Raw genomic sequence first — 26,433 nt, 5'->3', positions numbered from 1 at the left:
TATAGCAGAAATCAGTGTAGTTCTAACACAAAAACACTAATTAGTAGTTAATTTTCTACCAGAGGAATCAAAGGTGAGTTATATGCTTGAAGATATCATCAAGTATCACAGACAGAAGGATTTGAATATTTGGTAGGGAGAAGCTGGAGAGTGGTAGCTGTGACTGAGAAAGAAGGAACTGTAGAAATGATCACTACCCATGAAAATAATAATTGTCAGTCATTATTTATGGTTTTAGGCCCTTTACAAATCTGCCATGTGAATATGCCAAAACATAGAGGGAGAAGAATGAAAGCAGAAACAAGTAGCTAGAGTAAGGACGTAGAATCTAAACATAACAAACGAAGATTTTGATACAACTCTTACATCAAATTGGATCCCCAGATAATTCACAGTGATTTCAATGCCTCTTGTGACTGGATCAGTTTTCCCAACTCGGTCAAAAACGATATTGATGGTTGCCTACAGAGACACAGACCTTTACATTAGAGTATCTCAAAAATCAGTTTCAAAAAATGATTCAAAATAATGAATCACCGAGTGTTTCTTACAGGTGGATATTTCTAAAAATGCAATTCTACTTTCAATCTAAATCATACATACTACTACTAAGTCACTTCAGTCGTGTCCGACTCTGTGCGACCCCAGAGACGGCAGCCCACCAGGCTCCCCCGTCCCTGGGATTCTCCAGGCAAGAACTTTGGAGTGGGTTGCCATTTCCTTCTCCAATGCATGAAAGTGAAAAGTGAAAGTGAAGTCGCTCAGTCTTGTCCGACCCTCAGCAACCCCATGGACTACAGCCTTCCAGGCTCCTCTGTCCATGGGATTTTCCAGGCAAGAGTACTGGAGTGGGGTGCCATTGCCTTCTCCAAATCACACATAAGAAATCTATTTTGGCTATTCATACATTGGCAAACAAAAGTCCCTATCTACCCTATCTTTTTTTTCCGTAGAGTGTAAAGGGGGATAAGGCTATGACATATACACCTCAATTTATTAGGATCCAAAAAGGTAACATTCTGGTAAAACACAAGGTAAGAGAATCAAGTCATTCCAGGGTCATTCCCTATGGTTATTTTCTGAAAACTCTAACAGCAATCACTAAAACAACAAGGAGAGTTATTATAGCTGACAAGCCAACAAAGAAGATCAAATGGAATTATGAAAAATAATAGATTAATCCAAAAGAAGAAAGACAAAAGGAAAAAAGAACACAAGACAAATAAAAGCATACAGCAACAGGGTTGCTCAACCATAACAATAACACATTGAATATAAATGGTTTACCACTGTATAGCACATGGAACTCAGTGTTATATGGCCTGGATGGAAGGTGAGTTTGGAGAGAACAGACATATGTACATGTATGGCTGAGTCCCTTTGCTGTTCACCTGAAATTATCACAACATTGTTTGTTAATTGGCTATACTCCAATACAAAATAAAAAAGTTTAAAAAATATAAAAATGGTCTAAACCAGAGGTTAGCAAACTCTGCCACGGTCATATGACATGTAGATAAATGGACTTGGCTGTGTTCCATTCAAACTTTTTAAATAAAAGCAGGTGGTGGCTGGATTTGGCCTAGGGGCTGCAGATGGCTGACTCCTGGTCCAGATATGACAAATAAATGGCAGAGACCATTAGATTAGATATACAAGCAAGTTGTTTACAAGAAGCCCACTTTAAATATAAAGATACAAATAGGTTAAAACTAAAAGTATGGAAAAAGATTTATTATGCTAATGATAATCAAAGCTGGAATGTCTATATTAATATCAAAGTAGACTTCATAGCAAAATAATGTTGCCAGAGACTAAAAGGGTCATTTCATAATGATAAAAGGGTCATTTCATCAAGGGGTACATAGTGACCCTACATGACATACATGAAGAACAAAAACTGATATAATTTAAAAAAGGCAAATCCACAACAATAGGTGGAAATTTCAACACCCGTCTCTCAATAATCAAGCAGTCAGAAAATCAGTAAGAGTATAGAAAAACTTAACGATATTATCAATCAACTTGACCTAAGTGAGACCTGTAGGCTATTCCACCCAACCAGAATAGAATACACTTTCCATTCAAGCACACAAAGAACATTAACCATGGTTGACCATATTCTGGGCCAGAAAACAAGCCTCAAGAGACTTAAAAAGATTCAAATCATACAAAATATGTTCTCAGACCACATGAAATTAAATTAGAAAGTAGTTACAGAAAGATATTCAGAAGATGCCCAAATATTTTATAACACACTTCTAAATAACCGATGAGTTAAAGAAGAAATCAAAAAGTAAATCGGAAAGTATTTTGAATTGAATGAAAATAAATATAAACTATCAAAAAAGTTGCATGTGTGAAATACAAATAAAACAGTGCTTAGTAAGAACTTTGTAGCATTAAAACGTCTATATTTAAATAAAGTTTCAAGTCAATGATCTTAGCTTCCTCTTTAAGAAATCAGAAAAAGAAGACACCCAAAAAAGCAGCAGAAGAAAAATAATAAAGATCAGAGCAGAAATCAACGAAGTAGAAACCAGAAAAAGAGAAAATCAATTAACCCAGATGCTGGTTCTTTGAAAAGTTCAATAAAATTGATAAACTTCTATCTAGATTGATCAGGAAAAAAAAGAATGAGAGATATCAATTCACATCCACCAAAATATTGAAAGATTACCTAATTGAAGGCAGAGTTCCAAAGAATAGCAAGGAGAGGTAAGAAAGCCTTCTTAAGTGAACAATGCAAAGAAACAGAGGAAAACAATAGAAGTGGGAAAGACCAGAGATCTCTTCAAGAAAATCAGAGACACCAAAGGGACATTTCATGCAAAGATGGGCACGATAAAAACCAGAAATGGTATGGACCCAACAGAAATAGAAGATATTAAGAAAAGGTGGCAAGAATACACAGAAGAACTATACAAGAAAGGTCTTAATGACCTGGATAACCACTATGGTGTGGTCACTCACCTAGAACCAGACATCCTGGAGTATGAAGTCATGTGGGCCTTAGGAAGCATCACTACAAACAAAGCTAGTGGAGGTGATGGAATTCCAGCTGAGTTATTTCAAATCCTAAAAGATAATGCTGTTAAAGTGCTGCATTCAATATGCCAGCAAATTTGGAAAACTCAGCAGTGGCCACAGGACTGGAAAAAGTCAGTTTCATTACAATCCCAAAGAAAGGCAATGCCAAAGAATGCTCAAACTACCGCACAGTTGCACTCATTTCATATGCTAGCAAGGTAATGCTAAAAATCCTTCAAGCTAGGTTTCAATAGTACATGAACCAAGAAATTCCAGATATACAAGCTGGGGTTAGAAAAGTCAGAAGAATCAGAGATCAAATTGCTAACATCCATTGAGTCAGAAAAAGCAAGGGAATTCCCGAAAAACATCGACTTCTGCTTCACTGATCATGCTAAAATCTTTGACTGTATGGATCACAAGAAACTGGAAAATTCTTAAAGAGATGGGAATACCAGACTACCTGATCTGCCTCCTGTAAGGAGAAACCTGTATGTAGGTCAGGAAGCAACAGTTAGAACTGGACATGGAACAACAAACTGGTTCCAAATTGGGAAAGGAGTATGTCAAGGCTGTATATTGTCACCCTGCTTATTTAACTTCTATGCAGAGTACATCATGAGAAACGCTGGGCTGGATGAAGCACAAGCTGGAATCAAGATGCTGGGAGAAATATCAATAACCCCAGATATGCAGATGACACCACCCTTACGACAGAAAGCAAAGAGGAACTAAACCCTCTTGATGAAGGTGAAAGAGGACAGTGAAAAAGCTGGCTTAAAACTCAACATTCAAAAAACTAAAATCATGGATGGCATCTGGTGCCACCACTTTATGGCAAATAGATGGGGAAACAAAGGAAACAGTGACAGACTTTATTTTTGGGGGCTCTAAAATCACTGTACACAGTGACTGCCGCCATGAAATTCAAAGATGCTTGCTCCTTGGAAGAAAAGCTATGACAAACCTAGACAGAGTATTAAAAAGCAGAGACATTACTTTGCTGACAAAGGTCCATCTAGTCAAAGCTATGGTTTTTCCAGTAGTCATGTATGGATGTGAGAGCTGGACCATAAAGAAGGCTGGGCACTGAAGAATTGATGCTTTTGAATTGTGGTGTTGGAGAAGACTCTTGAGAGTCCCTTGGACAGCAAGGAGATCAAACCAATCTAATCCTAAAGGAAATAAACCCTGAATATTTATTGGGATAATGATGCTGAAGTTGAAGTTCCAATACTCTGGCCATCTGATGTGAAGAGCTCACTTATTGGAAAAGATCCTTATGCTGGGAAAGGCTGAGGGCAGGAAGAGAAGTGGGCAACAGAGGATACGATGGTTGGACGGCATCATCAACTCAATGGACATGAGTTTGAGCCAACACCGGAGATAGTGAAGGACAGGGAAGCCTGGCGTGCTGCAGTCCATGGGGTTGCAAAGACTTGGAAACGACTCAGTGACTGAACAACAAAATGACTGTTATTAAAAAGACAGATAATAAGTGTTGGAGAGGATGTGGAGAAATTGCAACCGTCACACATTGCTGGCAGGAATATAAATGGTGCAGATGCTTTGGAAAACAGCCTGGTAGTTATGCAGTTTATTAGAAGGTTCAACATATAGTAAGCATATAACCCAGCAATTCTACTTCTACAGATATATATCTAAGAGAAATGAAACACATGTCCATATAAAAACTTATACATGGGGTTTCCCTGATGGCTTAGAGGTAAAGAATCCACCTGCCAATGCAGGAAACACAGCCTGATCCCTAGTCCAGAAAAGTCCCAAATGCCACAGAGCAGCTAAGTCCATGTGCTGCACCTGCGGAGTCCACACACCCTCAAGCCTGTACTCTGCAACAAGTGAAGCCACCACCACGAGAAGACTGCGCTGCAACAACAGAGCAGCCCCTGCTCGCGGCGACGAGAGAAAAGCCTGCACAGCAACGAAGACCCAGCACAGCCCCAAAACAAACTTATACATGAATGCTCAAGAGCATTATTTACTGTGGCCAGAACTGTCACAATAAAACAACTCAAATGTTCATCAACTAATGAGTGGATACTTTAAATTAATGTGGCATATCCATATAATGGAATAAATAGTATTTGATCATAAAAAGGAATGAAGTATTTATTGATAGAGGCTACAATATAGATAAACCTTGAAAACATTATGTTAGGAAGCCAACCACAAAAGATCACATCGCATGATTCCATTTAATAAAGTTATTAATATATTTATATATTAACATTCAATTATAGAATTTAATTATATATCACATTCATTAATTTATTAATATATTAATATTCCATGCAAACCCTTCTACTAGTTGGAAGAGAAAGAAATACTTCTCAACTTGTTCTTTAAGGTTAGACACCTAAACCATAGACGTTAACAAGAAAACTACACTCTGACATTTTTCATAAACATAGATGCAAAAACTCAACAAAACATTAGTAAATTAAATCTAACAAAACATTAAAAGGATAATACACCTGGCCAAGTAAGGTTTACTCCAGGAATGTGAGGTCAGTTTAATGTTCAAAAATTAATTTTACTGTATTAGCAGACTAAAAAAGAAAAACCACATGATCATCTCCATAGATGCAGAAGTGACAAAATCAAACATGCTTTCATGATTAAAAACACTTAAGAAACTATTAATAAAAGAAAATTCCTCAATCTGATAAAGGCATCTAGGAAAAACCAACAGCTAACACCATACTTAAGACTGGATACTTTCCCCCTAAGATCAGGAACGAGATCAGGGTGACTGCTTTACTTAATTCTGTTACTGGAGGATTTGGTCAGTGCAGTAAGGCTTGAAGAGGAGGAGAAGATAGGATGGAATTGTCTATGTAGGAAAACAGTGAGAGAGTTTAGCAAGGTAACAGAATATAAAATCAATATATAAGAATCAATTGTATATCTATATACTATTAACACTTGAAAATGAAAATTATAAAAACACTGTCATTTATAATAGCATCTAAAAATTAAATACTTAGATTAATCTGATGAAAAATGAGAAAGATCTGTACACCAAAAACTATAAAACACTGCTGAGAAAAACTAAGAAAATCTAAATAAACGAAGAGTTGTACCATGTTCAGGGATTGGAAGACATATTGATCAAGACAGTGTGGTATTGGCAGAAGTAAATATATAAGATACATATAAATCTCAACAGAAAAAAAGAGAACAGAAACAGACCCATATACATAAGGTCAATTAGTTTTTGAAAAAATTGCAAAATTGCCTCAATGGAGAAAGGATACTCTTTTCAACAAATGGTACTAGAACATCTGGATATCTACGTGAAAAAAGTGAACTTGGATTCATACTCCAATATCGTATCAGAAATTAAACTTAAGATGGATCAGACCTAAATGTAAAATCTAAAACTGTAAAATTTCTATTTTATATTTTTCATATTAAGAAAACATATGAAAAAAAAATCTTTGTGACCCCAGGTTAGACAAAGATTTCTTAGATACAACACAAAAGCATAATCTATAATAAAAAAAAGGATAAATTGGACACCATTGAAATTAAGACCTTTGATTTTTGAAGGATACTGCTAACAGAATGAAAAGCCAAGTCACTGATGGGAGAAAATATTTTAAAATCACATATTTGATAAAAGGTTACCAGAATATACTGAAAAACTCTCAAGCCCAACAAAACAATGAACCTATTTAAAAAATGGGCTTCCCAGGTGGCCCAACGGTAAAGAATCCGCAGGCCAATGCAGGAGATGTAAGAGATGTAGGTTCAATCCCTGGGTTGGGAAGATCCCCTGGAGGAAGAAATGGCACCCCACTCCAGTATTCTTGCCTGGAAAATTCTATGGACAGAGGAGCCTGACGGTCTACAGTCCATGTGCTGCAAAGAGTTGGACATGACTGAACGACTGAGCACAATTAAAAAACTGGCAAAAAATCTGAATAGATAAATCACCAGAGAGGATACACAGGTGGCAAAAAAGCACATAAAAGTTGTTCAACATCATTAGGCATTAGGAAAATACAAATTAAAATGATTTAGTACCACCTCGTATCTATTAAAACATCTAAGATTTAAAAGACTGACTACACAGTGTTAGCAAGGATGTGGAATAATTGAAACTCTCAAATACTGCAGGTAGGAATGTAAAATGGTACAACCTCTTTGGAAAAGTTTGGCCATTTCTTCAAAAGTTAAACATATCTGCCATATGATCCAGCCATTCTACAAGCAAAGGCTTTCTCCCAAGAGAAAAGAGAACACATGTCCAAAAACAGACTTGTAGACAAATATTCACAGCAACTTTATTTCTAATATTCCCAAACAGGAAACAAACAAATATTGATCAGCAGGTGAACAGATAAAACAAATTGTGGTGCATCCATACAGTGGAATACTACAAAGTATAGAGAGACAAAGGGGCCTGAGGAAACATTTGGAAGTGATGGATGGATATGTTCTCTATGTTGATTGGGTGATGGCTGTTGCACAGGTATACGCATATATCAAAACTTACCAAATTGTGTATGTTAAATATGTACAGTTTACTGAATGTCAATCATATCTCAATAAAACTGTTAAAAACCAATACAATATTGTAAAGTAATTAACTTCCAATTAAAATAAATAAATTAAAAAAAAAAAATAAACAAATGGTCCACACACATACACACAAAAATGTTACACTCTCCTAAAGGCTGCATCTCAGGAAAAACCTTTAGTAGCTTAATAATATGAATACTTGATAACTGAATACACTATCTTTATTTATCCTCTCCCACTGAAGAAGTCAAGATTTAAAAATGTCATCTGCATGAGTATTAACATCAATTTTTTATAACATTTAGATCTGTTAAATCTAGAATCCTCCATTCATCTACACTGATCAAAATTAACTAACAAGCTGACAAAGCTCCTCTTTGTGCAAGCACAGCCTCAGTGGGAAAGTCATCAAACCAGAAAGTCAAATCAGCCTTTTTTATAATCACACTGAAATCCATTAATACCTGCAGATGGGTCACAAGTAAAGACAAATAAAGCGGTGCGTAAAATGCACATAAAGAATAGAGTGGGAGGGCAAGCCACAAAAGAGTAAAAGCTGGAAGCACAGAAGATGAATTTATCTGTAGGAATATGTTTTAGAATTTACTTTTTTGGGTATATACAGATTATTAAAAAGGACAGGTGGTTTCTATTCTGAGCTGAAGGCTGGAGTCGTGTTATATACAGTCATGTACTCATGAGTAATATGAAGAGTAGGGCGTAAAACAGGAAACTTCTATAGTCACTTCATATATTTCACAACCTAAGAACTTACTAATGATTTCTGACAGAAGAAAAATGCAACCTCCCTTTTCTAGGTGACCCAAAAAGAAGAGAGGGAAGAGGCTCAGATACGTGAAAGATGACATGCTCTGTGGATGCAGTTGGATTTGGAACTTAGTTCACAGCCTCAACCAGACCCAATTTTCTCTCTGCCATTACTAGAGCAAATTATCTAAACCTTGACAATTAAAAAAATATACTTACCATGAAAATTTTCCAAACACAGTAAATAGAGAAGAAGTAACCCAGAAAATTAAAGTATTTCCCTTTGAAAGTTTTGGAGTATTCTATTCTCTCCTGAGGGAGAACAAATACAAAACATGGTTAGTCTTAGCAAAATGTATATTTACATTCTACAAAAATATTTCTGCCTCTATGAATCACTGTTCAGGCTAAGAATTAAAACCACACATGATAATAATATTAAAATAACAATAATAGTAGTAGTGGGAAAATTTACTGAATGATTACTTTAAACCAAAAATTAGGATAAACACCTTACATGCAGTATCTACTTTAATCTTCACAACAACTCTTATGAGGTATGTCCTTTTTAATTTTACAGATAAGAAAATGAAGGCTTAGAATGGTTAAATAACTTGCTTAAGGACACACAGCTAGTGAGTAAGGGAAGTTAGGCTCAGGTCTACCTGTCTCCAAAGCCTATGTTTATCTCTATCCTATGCAGCTATTCCTGTGAAGTGATCCTCAAAAAGGATTAAAATAGTTGGAACAATCTTAAGTAATAGATTTTGCATGTTTAAATTACATTGCATTTTAGGTGTACATAGGAAAGTTGCTTTTTGCAGTTAGGTTTCTTCTTAATCTGGCGCCTTTAAAATAGAGCTAGACCACAACAAGGGCTTCCCTAGTGGCCCAGTGGTACAGAATTCACCTGCCAGCGCAAGAGACTTGGGTTCGATCTCTGGGTTAGGAAGATACCCTGGAGAAGGAAATGGCAATCCAGTCCACTATTCTTGCCTGGGAAATCCCATGGACAGAGGAGCCTGGTGGCCTATGGTCTATGGGGTCACAAAAGAGTCAGACATGACTTTGGGAATAAACAATAACAACAGACCATGGCAGATATCTTACTGCTCTTACAATATTACTAACTTGCAAGAGAATAAAAAACAATCACAGGAGCTACCATAGGAACCACCTTCTTGATCTTGGCCATCAGTAGGAAGTGACGTGTGCAACCTTTCTAGATGATTAAAAGCTTCTTCTGACTATTCCAATAATTTCCATTTTTGAGAGTGTTTCATTAAGAGTTTTGCTACTGGTAGAAGCAATGTCACAAAGAATCCAGGTATCAATGCTTCATGACTGATACTGAAGCTACTGAGGTGCCTCTTACATGGCTTGGCCACAGAGGATGCTACAAAGCTTATTTAGTCTTGCTCTCTCTTCAATCACATTGGTAAAAACCACACTTCAGTTTCCTTGCTCTGTACCTTGGTAGCATACAGATCAGCTGTTTCCAGAAAAAGTTGCCTGCTTAGTTCTTCCAAAGCATCCACTTCCTGTTGAATGAGAGTAAGATCTGGCACAAAAGGGGCATCAAGGTTTAAATCACACAGAAGTTTCAAGGAATAGCAATGAATAAAGCACATGCTTTTGGTTTCTTCTATAGCGGGTCCTAGGAACTGCCCATATTTTCAATTTCCTGCTTCATAGCCAGCAGTACTATTTCAGAACTATTTTTTCAATCTCAGACACAGGTGTATAAAAGCTTTACCATTAAGAGCACCACCACCAAACACCTACCACTCAGTTTTACACTAGCTTGAAAGTGGCTTGGGTAGGTAGTTCTGTTTATTTTTGCTTTATCTAGTTAGCTTAAGTCAAATGTCATTTTTGAAATCTCAAAAGGTTAGTTACATAGTAAGAAAAACACCTAAAATATACAGCAAAGTTTTCTCTTGAATTATCTTGAATAAATACGATGCTAGGAAAAGGGATCTAATGTTTACTGAATTCTAATACAGGCTGAGATTTATAGACATTACCTTCTTCAGTTCTTTATAGATCTTATCTTCTATCATTCACAATAATCCCATGAGATAGGTGTCATTATCCATTTTGCAGATAAGGAAAGTAAAGCTCAGAGAGTCAAATATCTTGCTCAAAGTCACACAGCTAATAGGCGTGGAAGCAAAGTCAGAGCTGCCTTACTCCGAGGTCTGCTCTTTCCATTACTCTATGCCACCTTCCAAGAACTCAGTGAGGCTGTGTGATTATCCTCTCCATTTAGGAAAGGACTCAGAGAGGTTAAATAATCCTGATACTTTTTTGACTTGGCTTAGTGTTGCTAAGATAGCTTAAACCTAAAGTTTGGCTTTCATAAATTTTTAAGTAATAAAAATAGTAAAGATAGCCCTTTCTAAAACAGAAGTTTAATTGGTTTTAATCCAAATCCTCCCTCCTCTCTGTGATTTTTCTGTCTATTATCCAAATCAGCAAGTGACCTTCAGCTCGCTCCTCAGTAGTGGCTGCTGTTGGCACAGTTCAGGCCACTGAATACCATGGTTCAGTTACATGTCTGGCTCCCCCATGATTAGGCAGTAAGTTCCTTGAGGAAAGAGGCTATCTTCTGCTCATCAGTTTAGCACTCTGTCTGGAAATAGGAGACGTGAAATAAATGTTTAAATAAATTTAAAGTCACCTTTTTTCCCCCTCTCTCCTGTGGTCATCCCATTTTTCGTTTGTTCTAATTCCTACCTGCATGTCACACCAGAAAGGTATATCATTAATTTATAGCAAGAACAGGTTACATTCTTTTCCTGCAACTGAGGTAAAAGGGAATTTGTTCTTCCTCAGGCCAGAGATGGGAGGAATATGCATAAGCTATCTCATCTCTAGTCCATCACACCAAATTTTGGCTTGACAGCCTGGTAGCCACAGAGATTTTACACTGCAACCAGCTGGACCAAGACAAATTCTTTAACACAATCTCCTTGATTCTTTAAACAAAAAAGTTACTGGAGATAAAGAGCTGCTTAAAATTTGTTTCTAAAACTGACTGCTTTAGAAATGGGCCCTTACAATCCATATACAAACCAGTCATTTGGGGAGCCACTGTTTCGTGGTGGTTTTTTGGAGTTGGGAAATATAATAGTGTAGTGGAAAGAACTAAGGAGACCACAGTTCTGGTCTTACCTTTGCCACAAGCCACTGTGTGACTTAACTTCTCTGGGTCTATTTTCTCATCTGTAAAATGGAAAGACTGACTTGTTTGGATCCCTTCAGCTCAAAGACAATAGTTTTATTATTTTAGGATTATCTATGGCTTTCTATTTCCTAAGCCCAGTCCTGGCCAGCTGAGCTCTGATGCAGTCAGGTATCTTAGAAGAGAATGTCCTGTCCCAACACTAATTTTTCTTCTGCCTTTGGTCCAGAGTTGAGAAAAAGAAACAAGCCAATGGATAAAGGATACTTTCACTTCCTGGTGCTGAAGTAGTAACACTCTTTATCATCCCCCAGAATCCTGATGGTTTGTTATGCACCTCCCCCTTCTGGAACATAGTCCTCCGTGTCATTGCCATCCTGAAATAAAAGAAAATTCACAGACTTACAGAATGAACTTATGGTTGCCGGGGGTGGGGAATGGTGGGAAGTAAGGATGGGGGAAAGGGATCGTCAGGGAGTTTGGGATGGACATGGACACACAGCTATAATTAAAATAGATAACCAACAAGGACCTACTGTTAAAAAAAGAAAATGTAAAACCTCAGCAAAGGAGCATGGACCCTCAAAGTCCATTCTCATCGTCTCACAGCTGCTCCTTTCATTTGCTGAGCTGTTCAGGGAAGGATTGAATTCTAGAGTCCTACTTTTCTACTGCTTACAACTGAGGGAAAACTATACACTCCCAGAAGGAATGTGGAAAAGGTGAAGGAGCACAGAATTGGAGTTGGCAATAAATCTGAAGACTGGATCTGCCACTTGGAAACTGTAAGGCTTTAGAGTTTTCATGTCCTCATGTCTGGATGATTATGAAGATCAATGAAACAATATATTTACTTATTACCATTATCATTTAAGAACAAAATAAAATAATAGCTAACATGCCTAGATAAAGGATCAGGTACAGGGTAGGAATTCAATAAATGTTTCTTTCCTTCCTTTTCAGAAGCTGACAAGAGAAAAAAAAAAAATCAGAAAATCACACAAACCTGGCCTCTTCTAAAGCACCATTCTCTCTCTAATGTCAATCTCTTCCTACTACTGAATAAATCAGTGGGACATTTGTCCTTCCTATCAGTTTATGGGAGGGCCTACCACGTCAGTGGTGGCTGCTGGCATGTTCCAGCCTATCACACAGATATTAAGAACAGGGTCCTTTTGAGGAAAAATAGACCATTTGTTCATAAATCGTTACTTGAAGGGTACAATAGGCCAAGGCCTATGGGCTTAAAAAAAAACCAAACACAGGATGAGTTTAATAAAAGTAGATTTGTAGAACTAAAGAAGAATTTAACTCAACGTTAACCTCAAAAGGGTGACAAGAGATAGAAGCGGTAAGGATAAAGAAGCAGCACTGGTGTTCATGGTTAGGACCAATACAAATGGTACCAATGGTACCAAATACCATATGGTATTTCTGAAGGCTAAACTAAGCCATTGGCTAAAATAATAACAATAAAGAAGACTGCCCTGGTGGTCCAGTGGTTAAAAATCTGCTTGACAATGCAGGAGACATGGGACTGGTCTGGGGAGATTTCACATGCCTTGGGGCAACTAAGTCCATGTGCCACAACTTCTAAAGCCCGTGTGCCCTAGAGCCAGCCTGTGCTCCACAAGAGAAGCCACGGCAATGAGAAGCCTTCGCACCACAACAAAGAGTGGCTCCTAATTGCTGCAACTAGAGTAAGCCTGCGCAGAGCAACCAAAGACCCAGTGCAACCAAAAATAAATAAATAAACAAAAATTTAAAAATAAACAAAAATTTTTAAAAAGCATTAAAAAAAACAAAAAGAATGTTAAGTGTATTGGCCACACTGACTTAACCATTTCCTGTTAAAATGACCTTTACCTGGATACTGAGTGAATGCAATGTAGTTTCCAAGTTGTATTACTTTCTTCATGGTTCCCCTAGATTTATTACTTCATGGCAAACAGATGGGGGAAAAGTAGAAACAGTAACAGATTTTATTTTCTTGGGCTCCAAAATCAATGCAGACAGTGACTGCAGCCATGAAACTAAAAGATGCTTGCTTTTTGGAAGGAAAGCTATGACAAACATAGACAGCATATTAAAAAGCAAAGACATCACTTTGCTGACAAAGGTCCATATATTATTCAAAGTTATGGCTTTTCTAGCAGTCATGTACAGATGTGAGAATCAGACCAGAAAGAAGGTTGAGGGTTGAAGAATTGATGCTTTTCAATTGTGCTGGAGAAGACTCTCGAGAGTCCCTTGAACTGCAAGGAGATCAAACCAGTCAATACTAAAAGAAATCATACTAAATATTCATTGGAAGGACTGATGCTGAAATGCCAATAATTTGGCCACCTGATGTGAAGAACAGACTCATTAGAAAAGACCCTGATGCTGAGAAAGATTGAAAGCAGGAGAAGCGGGTAACAGAGTATGAAATGGTTGGATGGCATCACTGACTCAATGGACATGAGTTTGAGCAAACTCCAGGAGATAGTGAAGGACAAGAAAGCCCGGCATACTGCAGTCTATGGGGTTGCGAAGAGTTGGTCACGACTTAGTGACTGAACACAAACAACTGTATCTATTCATCATTTTTTATTTATCTTTGTCTTTTAGCAATCTGACTATATAAAACTAGTCAAACTTGTGTTTGACTTAAGCCTCTTAGATCTGTAAATTAATGTTTTCCACTAAATTTGGGAGGCTTTTGGCCATTATGTAAGTACTTTTTTTTGCTCCTTAGTCCTAGAGGACTCCAACTACAGGTATCTGTTGGACTGCTTGATAGTGCTTCATCCTGAGATTTTCATTCATTTTTCTTTCATCTTTTATTTCTCTATTCTTCAGACTGAATAATTTCTATTGACCTGCTTTCAAGTTCACTAATTGATTCTTCTGCCATCTCAACTCTGCTAAGCCTACCTAGTAAAATTTTCATTTTAGTTACTGTTGTTTTCAGCTTTTGAATTTCCTTTTGCTTCTTTTTAAAAATAGAGTTTCTATTTCTCTTTTGAGACACCTTTTCTGTTCACTAATTAATATTGTATATTTTTTCATTTTTTTAAATGTATTTATAATAGCTGTTTTCAAGTCTGTTAAAGCTGTTATCTGCGCCCACCTGGAGTTAAGTGTCTGTTAGTTGCTTTTTATCGTGAATATGGGTTACACAGTTCTGTTTCTTTGTATGCCCAGCAAGCTTTGACTGAAGACTTGTCTTTGTAGATATTATATTTCACTGACTTTGTAATCTGTTTTATTTTTCTGAGGACTGTTATTTTTTTGTTCTAGCAAGCAGTTTATCTAGCTGTACTTGAACTGTTAGCTCTACCAGGTAGAGAACTGTGATAATTAGGTCAAATTGGGAGGCTGATTCTTCTGAAAGCCACTCAAATTATGAAGATATGCTGCAGGACCACAAGGCATCCCAGATCCTGACTTACCAAGGTCTATAGGGGTTCATGTATAGATCAGAGCCAAATCCTAAGACAGATTAGTGATGAAACGGCTTAAAAGTACACATCCGCATTTGATGTGCGTCATGACTTTATATTCATCTCTCTACATGAATAAAGTAAATATAGTAAAAGGGAGAATAATCCTGGGAATCCAAACAGTATGTTTCTATATAAAACAGTATGTTTTAATACTGAATAACATCGCTCTTATTGTTGTGTTCTAAAAATCAACATTCATATTCATTCATGTAAAATAAACTGTATAGTTTGAATGTGAACGAAACATATATAAGTAAATAAATGTATACACATGTGTATCTACTTCCAGTCCCCTAGTGAAGATGTATACAAATGGAGATAAAGAATTAGTTGGCGAATCTGGACCTCTTTATCATTCTAATATCTATTGTTCTCTCTTACATTAAGTCTTCTGACTTGATTATGTATCTTACTATAGGAAAGTGTTGAAAGAAGACACATGAAATGGAAAAACATTAATCAACTTAAAACTTCTATGACATCATTTTTATATGAGTAATACTAACTCTAATAAGAGTAGACTAATAAGTTTCACGAAGGTAGGAATTGATTACCTTGCTCATCATTCTATCTCTATGTACTATTCAGCATTTAGTACAGTGTCCAACATAAACTAGGCTTTCTACAATTATTAAGTGAATGATTCATTCATATGAATGAATAAAGGCAAAATATTAAAACCAAATGATTGTCCTGCTGAGATTATTAATAGTTCCCTTAGCTATTTATAGTTCACTATTCTAAGAAGTCTGCATGTCACTCAAGTCTTTATTATTATTTCCATTTTATAGATAAGTAAATCAAGACATAAGGAAATAAAGCAACTACCTTAAAGTCACACTGAGTTGTAGGCCAAAGATTCAGATCCAGATAGTCTGAATCTAGCGTCTGTGCTTTTACCTACTGAGACACAAACTTCTAGAAATGCCACTTTGAAAACAAACATTTTAAAAGTACTTTTTAAATAATAAAAACAACAACAATAGTTGGAAGACGTGAAGGATTTTATAAAGTAGTTGGAGAAAAGGAGGTTGAAACAAACTGTGAAAAAGTTTATAAAAATGCAGGACAATAGACTGTTAAAATACTCAATGTAGAATACCTTCAAATATAAAAGATATTCTAATATTTATCTAAGAGAATTTATATTTGAAGTTAGGAAGTAAGGTTGATTTGAAAATTTTCCTTCACACAAGATTAGACACTAAAGTCTCTGGTGGTTCCCTAACTTAAAAATAAATGAGATGAAATTCCCTGTTAGCACCAGTCATGTCAAATTTCCTTGTTGAGAAATTTGAACAGCACAAGTTTTTAATATGCTGATAGCTTACCTTTTTTTTTTGCTTATGATCATATCCATAGTTTGGAGCAGTCGCCGTTCCAGGGCTAGAATATCTGTGTCAGTCACATTCCTATAATAAGCATAAGCTGTTAGCAGAGTTTGGGGTTCCATCTTTGGGCATAATACAGGGCAGCTGGAGAAACACAGGAACCTCAATCATTACCCAGTAATTTAAGGAACTGTACTATTCCTGGGGAATATTAAAATAAGTATAATAAGCAAAAAAAAATGCTTTTATTGTCACTTTTTAATAGCCAATAGTCCTGGGGCCTCAGGGGAGCAGAAGGTAACTAGCTATCTTATAGATTTCCTTAGACTTGATCCAGTGACATTTAGGATATATGTGTATCTACACTTCTAACTTGGCATTGTCGTCTACTGTTTTACTTTTGGGAGGAACCAATTTCCTGAAGTTGGGACTGGCTCACATTGCTGTCCACTAGAAATGTGCTTTGTATACCCGTGGCGGATTCATGCTGATATATGGCAAAACCAATACAATATTGTAAAGTAATTAACCTCCAATTAAAATAAATAAATTTATATTAAAAAAAAAAGGTGGGAGTGAAAGGCGTTGGAGGTCAGATTGAAATTGCCATTTTAAAAATAAATGTAGAATAACAAGGGCCAGCAATATATAAGTAATAAGACTCATTTAGAAAGATTCCTAGGCCAATATCCAAAAGAACAGAGAAGAATAAAAAGGCAGTATCATAGATCTAATATTTAAGTATTAATGATGGGGGCATGATGTTACATATGTATTCAAGAAGTAATGAGAAGAAAAGAAAAACAAAATTCTCGTTACCTGAGGAAGTAGGACATGTAAGTATACGGACAGTTGACAGCACCAAATCCAGAAAGAAGAGCCATGAGAGTCACCCCAATCACACCTACCCGGCTGATGAGTTGTTCTATTGATAAGATCCCTAAAAATATGAAAGCACATTAATGCCAGGTGATACAGATAAATCGGCTTTCATCTCACAGCAAAAGGAAACATCACTGAAAACAACAACCATTACTTTTAGCTAACTTACATAAGCTAAATTAATTATTCATATGTGGATTTTTCTCTAATAAATATAAAAGTCTATTGATTTTCTTCTTATCCCAAATGCTTCCAGAATCATCTCTATTCTTGGGTAATGGTAAAATAACAATAAATAACATTTGCTGACTATTTACTCAAGGTAACGTGAACTCTAACAAAGTAGTACTTTTGGGAAAGCAAATCTGTTAGAAAAGTATAAATAGGAGATAATACTTTCCACTACAGTTACCTTCAGTCTACATATTTTCCCCTAATGTCATCAGTTCTTTAGCTATGTCTTACTCATTTTTGCCACCAAGAAGCACATAAAGCATCTAATAAATGGGTTGAATTTATAGAATGAGTAAGTATATGAGTTTTAGATACTCAATTTTATTCCAATTATCAATTGTTTCCTATTTTTTGAGAATGCTGAAAATCAGCATGGTAGTTAAAATAAATGCTATTTTTGATATATTTGGAATAAGTAAAAGAAAGCAATGCTAAGAGTAACTCAGGAAGTCTGGTGTCACAGGGAAAAACGAGTTCAAATTTGGTCTCACTTTCTATTTCTAGGATAGAGTCGACTTCAGCCATCCACTCCTATGGCCTAACACCAGAGGGACCATTCAGGAGTTCTACGGGCTCTGAAGCTGTACTTCCAATATTTAAGTCCTCTTGTGCCTGTATTTCCACTACCCCATTTTAGAGCTCATTGTGATCTCTGGTTTCTAGTCTTTTGCATCCCCGACCTTCCAATTCCTTCTTTGCTGAACCTGGACTCCAAGCTTGTTTAACTTCTCTTCTCAGGACCCTCAGCCCCTACTCTTCTCCTAAAGCATTGATCCTGCAAACTCCTAACCCTAGATCAACCTGACACTCTGCCTTCCCAGTGCCCGTGCCTGAGCTGCCCAAAACTACTAGAATGCATGCTGACATTGATGCCATTATAAGTGTATGGTCTCTAGTCTTAACAGAAATCATTCACTACCAAGGAATCCTTTTCTTGCCCTTGGTTAGCCATCTCTCCCTCTACCCCTTAGCAGATATACTTTAACCCATTTTTCCAATCTTTGTTCTTTTTAGCTAATGTGCTTATCACGTAAGGAAGAAGTTATTAGACATCAACTATCTTCAAACATTTACATCTGCAATCATCCTTCTAACTTACCCTCTTCAGAACAAGACGGTGTCCACAGCTAGGGCTTCTCTTCCTGTGCTTTTGATCTAATGCCCCTTCTACCTCCTCTAAAATTTGTTCTACTGTCTGTCCACTCTCTCTCTCCCCCTCTCTTTTATCTTCAATCTTTCCTTCTTTGCTGATTTTTTTCCTTTCAGTTTCAAGTTTTTTTCCTAAGAAAAAGTCTGTCCTTGGCCTTGAGTGTACATCTAGTTACCAACCCTCTCTATTTACCCCTTAAATGGAGGAGCTTCTTTCATGTCCATTTATTCTTCAACTGGCTGCAATTCAGCTTTCATCCCACTGTTCTACACTGAATGAAAGTGCTTTCACTAAAAATCACAATGGCAATATAATAGGTAATATTCACCAAGCACCTATTATATACTATGTACTGTTTTAAGTATTCTATTTGTATTAATTCACTTAATTCTCATAACAACTCAGGTGGATATTACTTAACATCTCATTTTACAGACAATGACATGGAGGCACAGAGTAGTTAAGTAACTTAGTCAAGCTAACATAGCTAATAAGTGGCAGAGTCAGGATTTAAACCCAAACAGCCTAGCTCCAGAGCCTGGACTCTTAGCCATTATCATAATATGGTCAGAAATTTTCTTCTGATTGCAAAATTCAACATTTTCCAATCCATGTTTTATTTGATCATTTATGACATTGAATTGTTCCTATTTTGCATTATTTGTCTTTCTTGGCTTTTATACTACCATTTCTGTTTTCCTTCTCTACTTGCTTTTTCTCGGTCTGTTTTTGTTCTCCATGGACTAGAATTCCCTCTTTCATTTCAGTCTACATTTTCCTTGGGTGATCTTGCCTGTTTCCCCAGTTTCACCTAACAGCATTCAGCTGATGATATCTAATTTGTTAGATTCCTGGAATTATCTCCAAGAGGACAGATAAATCTGTACTTTTAAGTTCCTGATTTGTGTATCTAATTACCTACTGAATATCACTTAGATGTGCACAGGCAACACAAATTCTACATATCCTAAACTAAAATTATCTTCCTTTTTCTGTATTACTTTTCTTAGCAAATGATATCATCAACTGTCTGGTCACCCAATAAAAAAAATCTATACCATTAGTTTCTATTCAGTCTCTTACTCGGTCTTGAATACACTTCAGGGCTTTACATGATGTCTCTTGTGACTTCCTGCTGAATATACCTTTGGTTTTGTCCTTTAAATCTCAGCTTGAATATCACTTCCTCAGAAAAGTTGATGCTAAGGGCTTGCAATAAATTTGATATCCTTAGCTGCATAATTTTCTATGATAATTTTTGTTCATGGTTGTATCTCTAGCACTTAACATAAACTAGGTGCTCAACAAATATTTGTAGAATGTTAAATGAATGAATAAACCCAAATTCTGTTGAAGGTACTCTTCACATATCTCTTGAATTTGTATCGTTTTTACAGGAAGGAATCATGTCTTATTGATCTTTACTTACTGCCTGGAACATGAAAGGTGTTCAACAAATGTTGAACTGTGGATACATAACTATTGCCAAGTTACATTAAAAAAAAAACCCTAAGGGATTAATACAGGTTATATAAAAAACTGGAAAAATGTGCCCTTTTATTCCCTTCAAGGTACTGTCCCTTTATTAAGTATCTTTTTCTGGCTTAAAGTACTTTTAATACTATCTACTTAATCTCAGTATTTCTATGAAGTAAAGGTTAACCATTATAATTCTTATTTTCTAGCTCATAAATGGAAAGTCAGATGGATTAAGTGATTTGCTGCTATTTGCTCACACAGATTCCTTCTAACTTCATATGATTCTTAGTTTCTCTTACTCTTTCCTACCATGGAATGTCTTCCGACCTTCCTAGGTGCAGGCACTGCACAAGGAATACTTTTACAGACATTTTTTCACATAAGTAAAGACTGGATCTTATAGTTTCTTCCATGGTCTCCATAGCAACAAACCACACTGGTTGTTGAGACAGTCTGGGAAAAGCTCTAAAAAGGCAGTGTAAGCCTCGCTGCTTCCCAGTTATTGCCTAAACTTTTCTTCCTCCTTATTTCTTTTACAGGGTCAAATTAATTAGATACTTGAACATTCCGAAATAAAACCAAAATGCTTATTTACTGGAGCACAAAGGAAAGACTAACACTGAAACTATTCGTTAGCTCTTCTTCTGGGTGTATTCTTCAGGATATCCCCACAGAATTTTAAAAAGGGATGGAACAATAGATGTGATAGTCTTTATCTCCTCTCAGGCACTGTCTGGCTGCACTGGTTATGTGAGTTGACTGCTCTCCAGAAGGCTGAAAAAGGCATCAGTCATACCTTTGAACTACATGTGAGCTTGCACTATCGCTGTTAGCAGCCCTGGGGTCCTCTTACCACTTGTGTCCCTCATTTCTAGTATCACAGACAAATCTCTCTCTGGGCATTCATTTGAAACAGTTTATATGAGAAGTATATCATCAGGGCCTCTCTACTCCAAATTTTTCCATACAATGACATGGGCATGCTGATCACATTAACAAATCTTAAGTTCCTACCCAGAGTGTCAGATTCTTGAACTCATCTACCACCTTGGAGAACCAATTTTTTTTCATTCACTAATTCAATAGATATGTATTAAACACTTATTATGTGCTAGGTTCCATGACAGGCACTAAGGATATAATGGTAAATAAGACATAGTCTCTGACCTCAGGGAGCTCACAGGTTAATGAGGAAGTTAGATAAGGAAACAAGTAATCACAAGTTTTAAAGGTGATATAAGTGTACTGAGGCAGGAGAAACTGACAATTCCTAATGATGGCCAGGAAAGTTCTTAGAGGAATCGACAAGAGTTGAATACTGAAAGAATAAATAGGTATTTTCCAGGCAGAACAGAGGTGAAGGACTATCCAGGCTGATAGAACAGTTCTAGAAACTTTAAGTAATTTGGCAGGACTGGAGGACAGATAGAGAAAGAGAACAGTCGTCAGGATGTGGAAAGTCTTGTATGACACGATAAGAATATAAAGGATTTTGGTATGCTGGTGTTTCTTAACTTTTGGGGGCTTTTTGATGTTACGTGAAATTTCAAAATAACTATTTTTATTTAAAAAATACACAGTTATTATGACATTCCACATGCTTTTAAAAACTGCACATTTCCTCTGACACTCCTGGAGAAGAGTCTTAAAACCTCTCTCCCCCAGATCCCTGCTCTAGGCAGTGACTAGACATGAAAGGACACATGGGAGGTACGGCAGATTCAAGACACTGGCTCAGGCACCACTCATTTCACTGCCTTTCTAGCATGACTTCTTTTCCTACAGAATCTGGAAAGCCAAAAGCTCTTTCCCAGATTTCCTTGAAGCTAAGATTCTGAATGTCACCTGGGTTGCCTCACATTCACTTGTCCATGTAAGACCTCAAACACAGACGTGAATAATGTGGGAGTGATGACAGCACTTGGGAACTGGAGCAGCTGGAGCCATTTCTAATGTCTGGTCCCCGATCATAGGTCCTAAGTGGGAGGTGACAACTTCTATGGTTTTCTTTTTCCTCCTAATTTAGTACTATGTGGTTGGGTGTTTCTTGTTACTATGCAGCACTCAAGTTTGACACCCTGCTTTACCAGAATTTCTGAAAACTCCCAATACACTGTAATAAACCACTTCCTACTTTAAACTAGTTAGAGTAGAATCTGTTTTCTGCTATAAGAACCTTGATAGGTGCAGCTGCTGCTGCTGCTAAGTCACTTCAGTTGTGTCCAACTCTGTGCGACCCCAGAGATAGCAGCCCACCAGGCTCCCCCGTCCCTGGGATTCTCCAGGCAAGAACACTGGAGTGGGTTGCCATTTCCTTCTCCAATGCATGAGAGTGAAAAGGGAAAGTGAAGTTGCTCAGTCGTGTCCGACTCTTAGCGACCCCATGGACTGCAGCCCACCAGGCTCCTCCATTCATGGGATTTGCCAGGCAAGAGTACTGGAGTGGGTTGCCATTGCCTTCTCCAACAGGCACAGCAGGACAGTAAAATGAAAAGATGTGTATTTAAAAAAAAAAAAGCTTCAGTATATGAAAGTCTCAGTAGATCCATTATAGTTAGGTGCTCTAATCTAACATACACACACATATATATATATATGTATATATATTCTGGAGGAGTATTTATTTCTGAAGTAGTTCTAGAAGAACTTGCTTGTTGAGGGATTTTGCCCATTGATGAGCATAGAAAGCAGGGCTCTGTCCACGACCGGTTGTTGAATTTAAAATGAACTTTTTTGTTTGGAGAGACACTAACTCCTAAAAAGCTTTTCATCTACCAGTAGAGTTTTATGTCATTGCTCTTTCCCAGAATACATACACTCCCTAGAGACGATCTTCATTATCACTTGAGCACTGACCATTTACCTTCTGGGTCACAGACCACTTTGGGAATCTCATAAGAGCTTATGGATATCTCACTTCCAAATATACATATACATTCCCATCATTCTGCATAAAATACCAGGGGGCTAAAGTTAAGGATACCTTTCTCAATCCATTATTCCCTTAAAGTTCATTCACTAACCTAAAGTCAAAACTCCTGCTCTAAAATGACAGAAGTCTGTTACCAAACCAGCATCTGATACCTCCTAGGATGAAAGAAAAATTCAGTTCAAAACCAGACATTTTTTTAGAGAAATAACTTGCTGTGTTTCCCATAATAAGTAGTTTATAAAAATTGATTTTTTTCAAAGTAGAAAATACTAAACGACACTTTTCCCCTCCCTACCACATACACTCACCATGTTTGGGGCTGAGAATGGGAAATGGATCTCCCAGTTTCCAGAAGAAATACATAAAGGTCAACCATAAGAGACAGGAAAAAAGCAGTCGCTGTTTATGTACTAAGAAAGAGGAGACAAGGTGAAATAAGTATATATAAAAGTTTTCTTTACATAAGTTTAAGAGATCATCCTAATTAATATTTGGCTGCCTTGCTCACTTGGTAAATGATTGGTGGAACAACATAAGTTTTAGAAATTGTTTTCTAAACTTCTTACCATTGTAAGAGAAATCTAGTTGAGTTAGGGGAGACTTTTTTTTTTAAGAATGAAGAAGTCTTTTAAAATGACAGTTGAAGAGGGGGGAAAAGTAATTTTCTGATAAAGTACTAATAACAATCCCCAGTACAAATCAAAAAGTAAAAATAGTACCCTGAACTGGAAAAATGAAAGGAAAGACATTCTAGTAGAAAGAGAAATAAAGTTGTGGCAGGACAAATAACCTAATCATTCATTTAATATTTATTTTGTGTTAACCTTTTAAAGATGCTGTGTATGAGGTGCCCCCAAATAACAGTAGCTACTGAAAGTAATATAGAAATGAAGCTCTCTGCAGCCTCAATCCCTAAGAACACTCATCTTAAATCATGTGCTGATATGAGGGTAAAATACTCACATAGTCGGATGTTGCTCACAATAAAATAGCCAATGTAAAAAGGCACCATGAAAACCAGGATCAACAAAATTACACACAGGTTCATTTTCCAGTGAAAATAACGGGAGCTGAAACAAATGTCAAAGAATTATCACTAGGAGGGGAAAAGGGCAGCTATTTTCACTCTCTTTAATCTTCCAAAGGATCTCTTGCTCTTTGAACTCAATACTGAATATATTTCATCTTAGTAGTCAACTAGGCTGTTACTATCTACTCATTTATAGAGATTAAAAAATTTATTATAAAGTTCTGAAAGGTATATATGGCCATTGTAACCTCCTAAGAATTTCATTTTTTTAATTGAGACTGTTAATGCTCTGGTTATAATCATAGGCAATATATAATAACATATATCAATATATATTATTACTGGTAGATGATTATTGTTTCACTTAACACTGGGAGTCATATTTCAATATAAGAATTAAAAGAAAATAAATGTTAATAATATGCATTATAAAGACACATAAATACTTCTTCTGTAACCTCAATATAACTAAACATCTGATCTGCATGATTACTTTCACTACTGCTTATAAAATATTTTATTTATTGATTTTTAGGACTTTTTATAACAATTTACTGAGACATAATTCACATATTTAAAGTGTACAATATAAGGGTTTTCAGTATATTCACATTGTGCAACCATTACTACAATCAATTTTAGAACATTTTCATCAGTCCACGATGAAACCCAGTACCCATTAGCAATCACTCTCCTTTCCTTTCAACCTCCCCAGTCCTAGGAAGAGGAGTTTTCTGTGTAGCTGTCAGTAAAGAATCTGCCTGCAGTGCAGGAGACCCGGGTTCGATTCCTGGGTCAGGAAGATTCCCTGGAGAAGGAAATGGCAACCCACTCCAGTATTCTTGCCTGGAGGATCCCATGGACAGAGGAGGCTAGCTGGACTCCTGCCAGGGGATTGCAAGAATCGGACACAACTTAGCAACTAAACCACCACCACCACCAGTCCTAGGAAAGTGCCAATATACTCTGTTTCTATGGACTTGCACATTCTGGATATTTCATGTACATGGAATCATGTAATATATGATCTTTTGGGACTGACTTCTTTAACTTAGCATTAAGTTTTCCAGGTCCATCCATGTGCAGCATCTATCAATGTTTCACTTCTTTTTATGGCTGAATAATATTCATACTATTGTATGGATATACCACATTTTGTTTATCCATTCATTAGTTGGTGGACATTTGGGTTGTTCCTTTTTTTAGCTTTTCCATCATTTGGATATCTTATTTGAAGAAATGCCTACTCAGATCCTTTGTCCATTTTTTTTCCTTTGTCTAATTTTTGACTGTGTTATTTGTCTTTTTATCATTGAGTTGTTAGAGTTCTTTACATATTCGAAATAGAAGTCCTATATCAGATTTATGGTTTACAAAAATTTTCTCCCATTTCTGGGATATCGGTAAACTTTCTTGATGGTGTCCTTTGTATTTATTGATTTTAAACTGACTTAAAACTAGGCCTGGTTTCAAAGAAGGTTAAGTAGTTAAATGGCTTATAAGTATATATTAAATACAAGATGATGAAAAAAACTACAAGGTAATATGAAAGGGAGGAAAAACAATGGCAAAATCTAGGTAGAATATCAGGCTAGGCCTGATGGTTATTATGAAAATTCATACCTTAGAGTTCTAGAAACTTGCTACAGGTGGGTCATAAATTTAGCTTTACATTTTCTAATGGTCAATGTAAAATAGAAAATTCGATCAGTTTGATACATCATAGTGTATGTAAGAAAAACAAATTATAAGGGAAGCATCAGTTCAGTTCAGTTCAGTCGTGTCCGACTCTTTGCGACCCCATGAACTGCAGCACGCCAGGCCTCCCTGTCCATCACAAACTCCCGGAGTTCACTCAGACTCACATCCATCGAGTCAGTGATGCCATCCAGCCATCTCATCCTCTTTTGTCCCCTTCTCCTCCTGCCCCCAATCCCTCCCAGCATCAGAGTTTTTTCCAATGAGTCAACTCTTTGCATGAGGTGGCCAAAGTATTGGAGTTTCAGCTTCAGCATCATTCCTTCCAAAGAAATCCCAGGGCTGATCTCCTTCAGAATGGACTGGTTGGATCCCCTTGCAGTCCAAGGGACTCTCAAGAGTCTTCTCCAACACCACAGTTCAAAAGCATCAATTCTTCGGCGCTCAGCCTTCTTCACAGTCCAACTCTCACATCCATACGTGACCACAGGAAAAACCATAGCCTTGACTAGACGGACCTTTGTTGGCAAAGTAATGTGTCTGCTTTTGAATATGCTATCTAGGTTGGTCATAACTGTCCTTCCAAGGAGTAAGCGTCTTTTAATTTCATGGCTGCAGTCACCATCTGCAGTGATTTTGGAGCCCAGAAAAATACAGTCTGACACTGTTTCCA

The 26,433-nt window shown here is 36.8% G+C and overlaps 1 protein-coding gene across 2 annotated transcripts in view; it reads right to left on the bottom strand.

The window, feature by feature from the left end:
- The window catches only part of LOC104983728 (Golgi pH regulator), a 46,218-nt gene that overhangs the window by 4,556 nt on the left and 15,229 nt on the right, over positions 1–26,433 (bottom strand). The window contains exons 4-11 of one of the 2 annotated variants that reach the window (XM_010833247.1): positions 23,996–24,102; positions 23,341–23,442; positions 17,175–17,295; positions 16,356–16,436; positions 11,804–11,913; positions 9,822–9,910; positions 8,569–8,661; positions 367–462 (exon numbers count right to left, since the gene is read on the bottom strand). In XM_010833247.1, the coding sequence (XP_010831549.1) occupies positions 367–462; positions 8,569–8,661; positions 9,822–9,910; positions 11,804–11,913; positions 16,356–16,436; positions 17,175–17,295; positions 23,341–23,442; positions 23,996–24,102 (799 nt within the window). The remainder of the gene's footprint in view (positions 1–366; positions 463–8,568; positions 8,662–9,821; positions 9,911–11,803; positions 11,914–16,355; positions 16,437–17,174; positions 17,296–23,340; positions 23,443–23,995; positions 24,103–26,433) is intronic. The other variant, XM_010833248.1, reaches the window with a different exon arrangement.

Source organism: Bison bison, unplaced genomic scaffold, assembly GCF_000754665.1.
Source record: "Bison bison bison isolate TAMUID 2011002044 unplaced genomic scaffold, Bison_UMD1.0 scf7180017863325, whole genome shotgun sequence".
NCBI classification, from domain to species: domain Eukaryota; kingdom Metazoa; phylum Chordata; class Mammalia; order Artiodactyla; family Bovidae; genus Bison; species Bison bison.
This window is presented reverse-complemented; position numbering and strand designations above follow the sequence as displayed.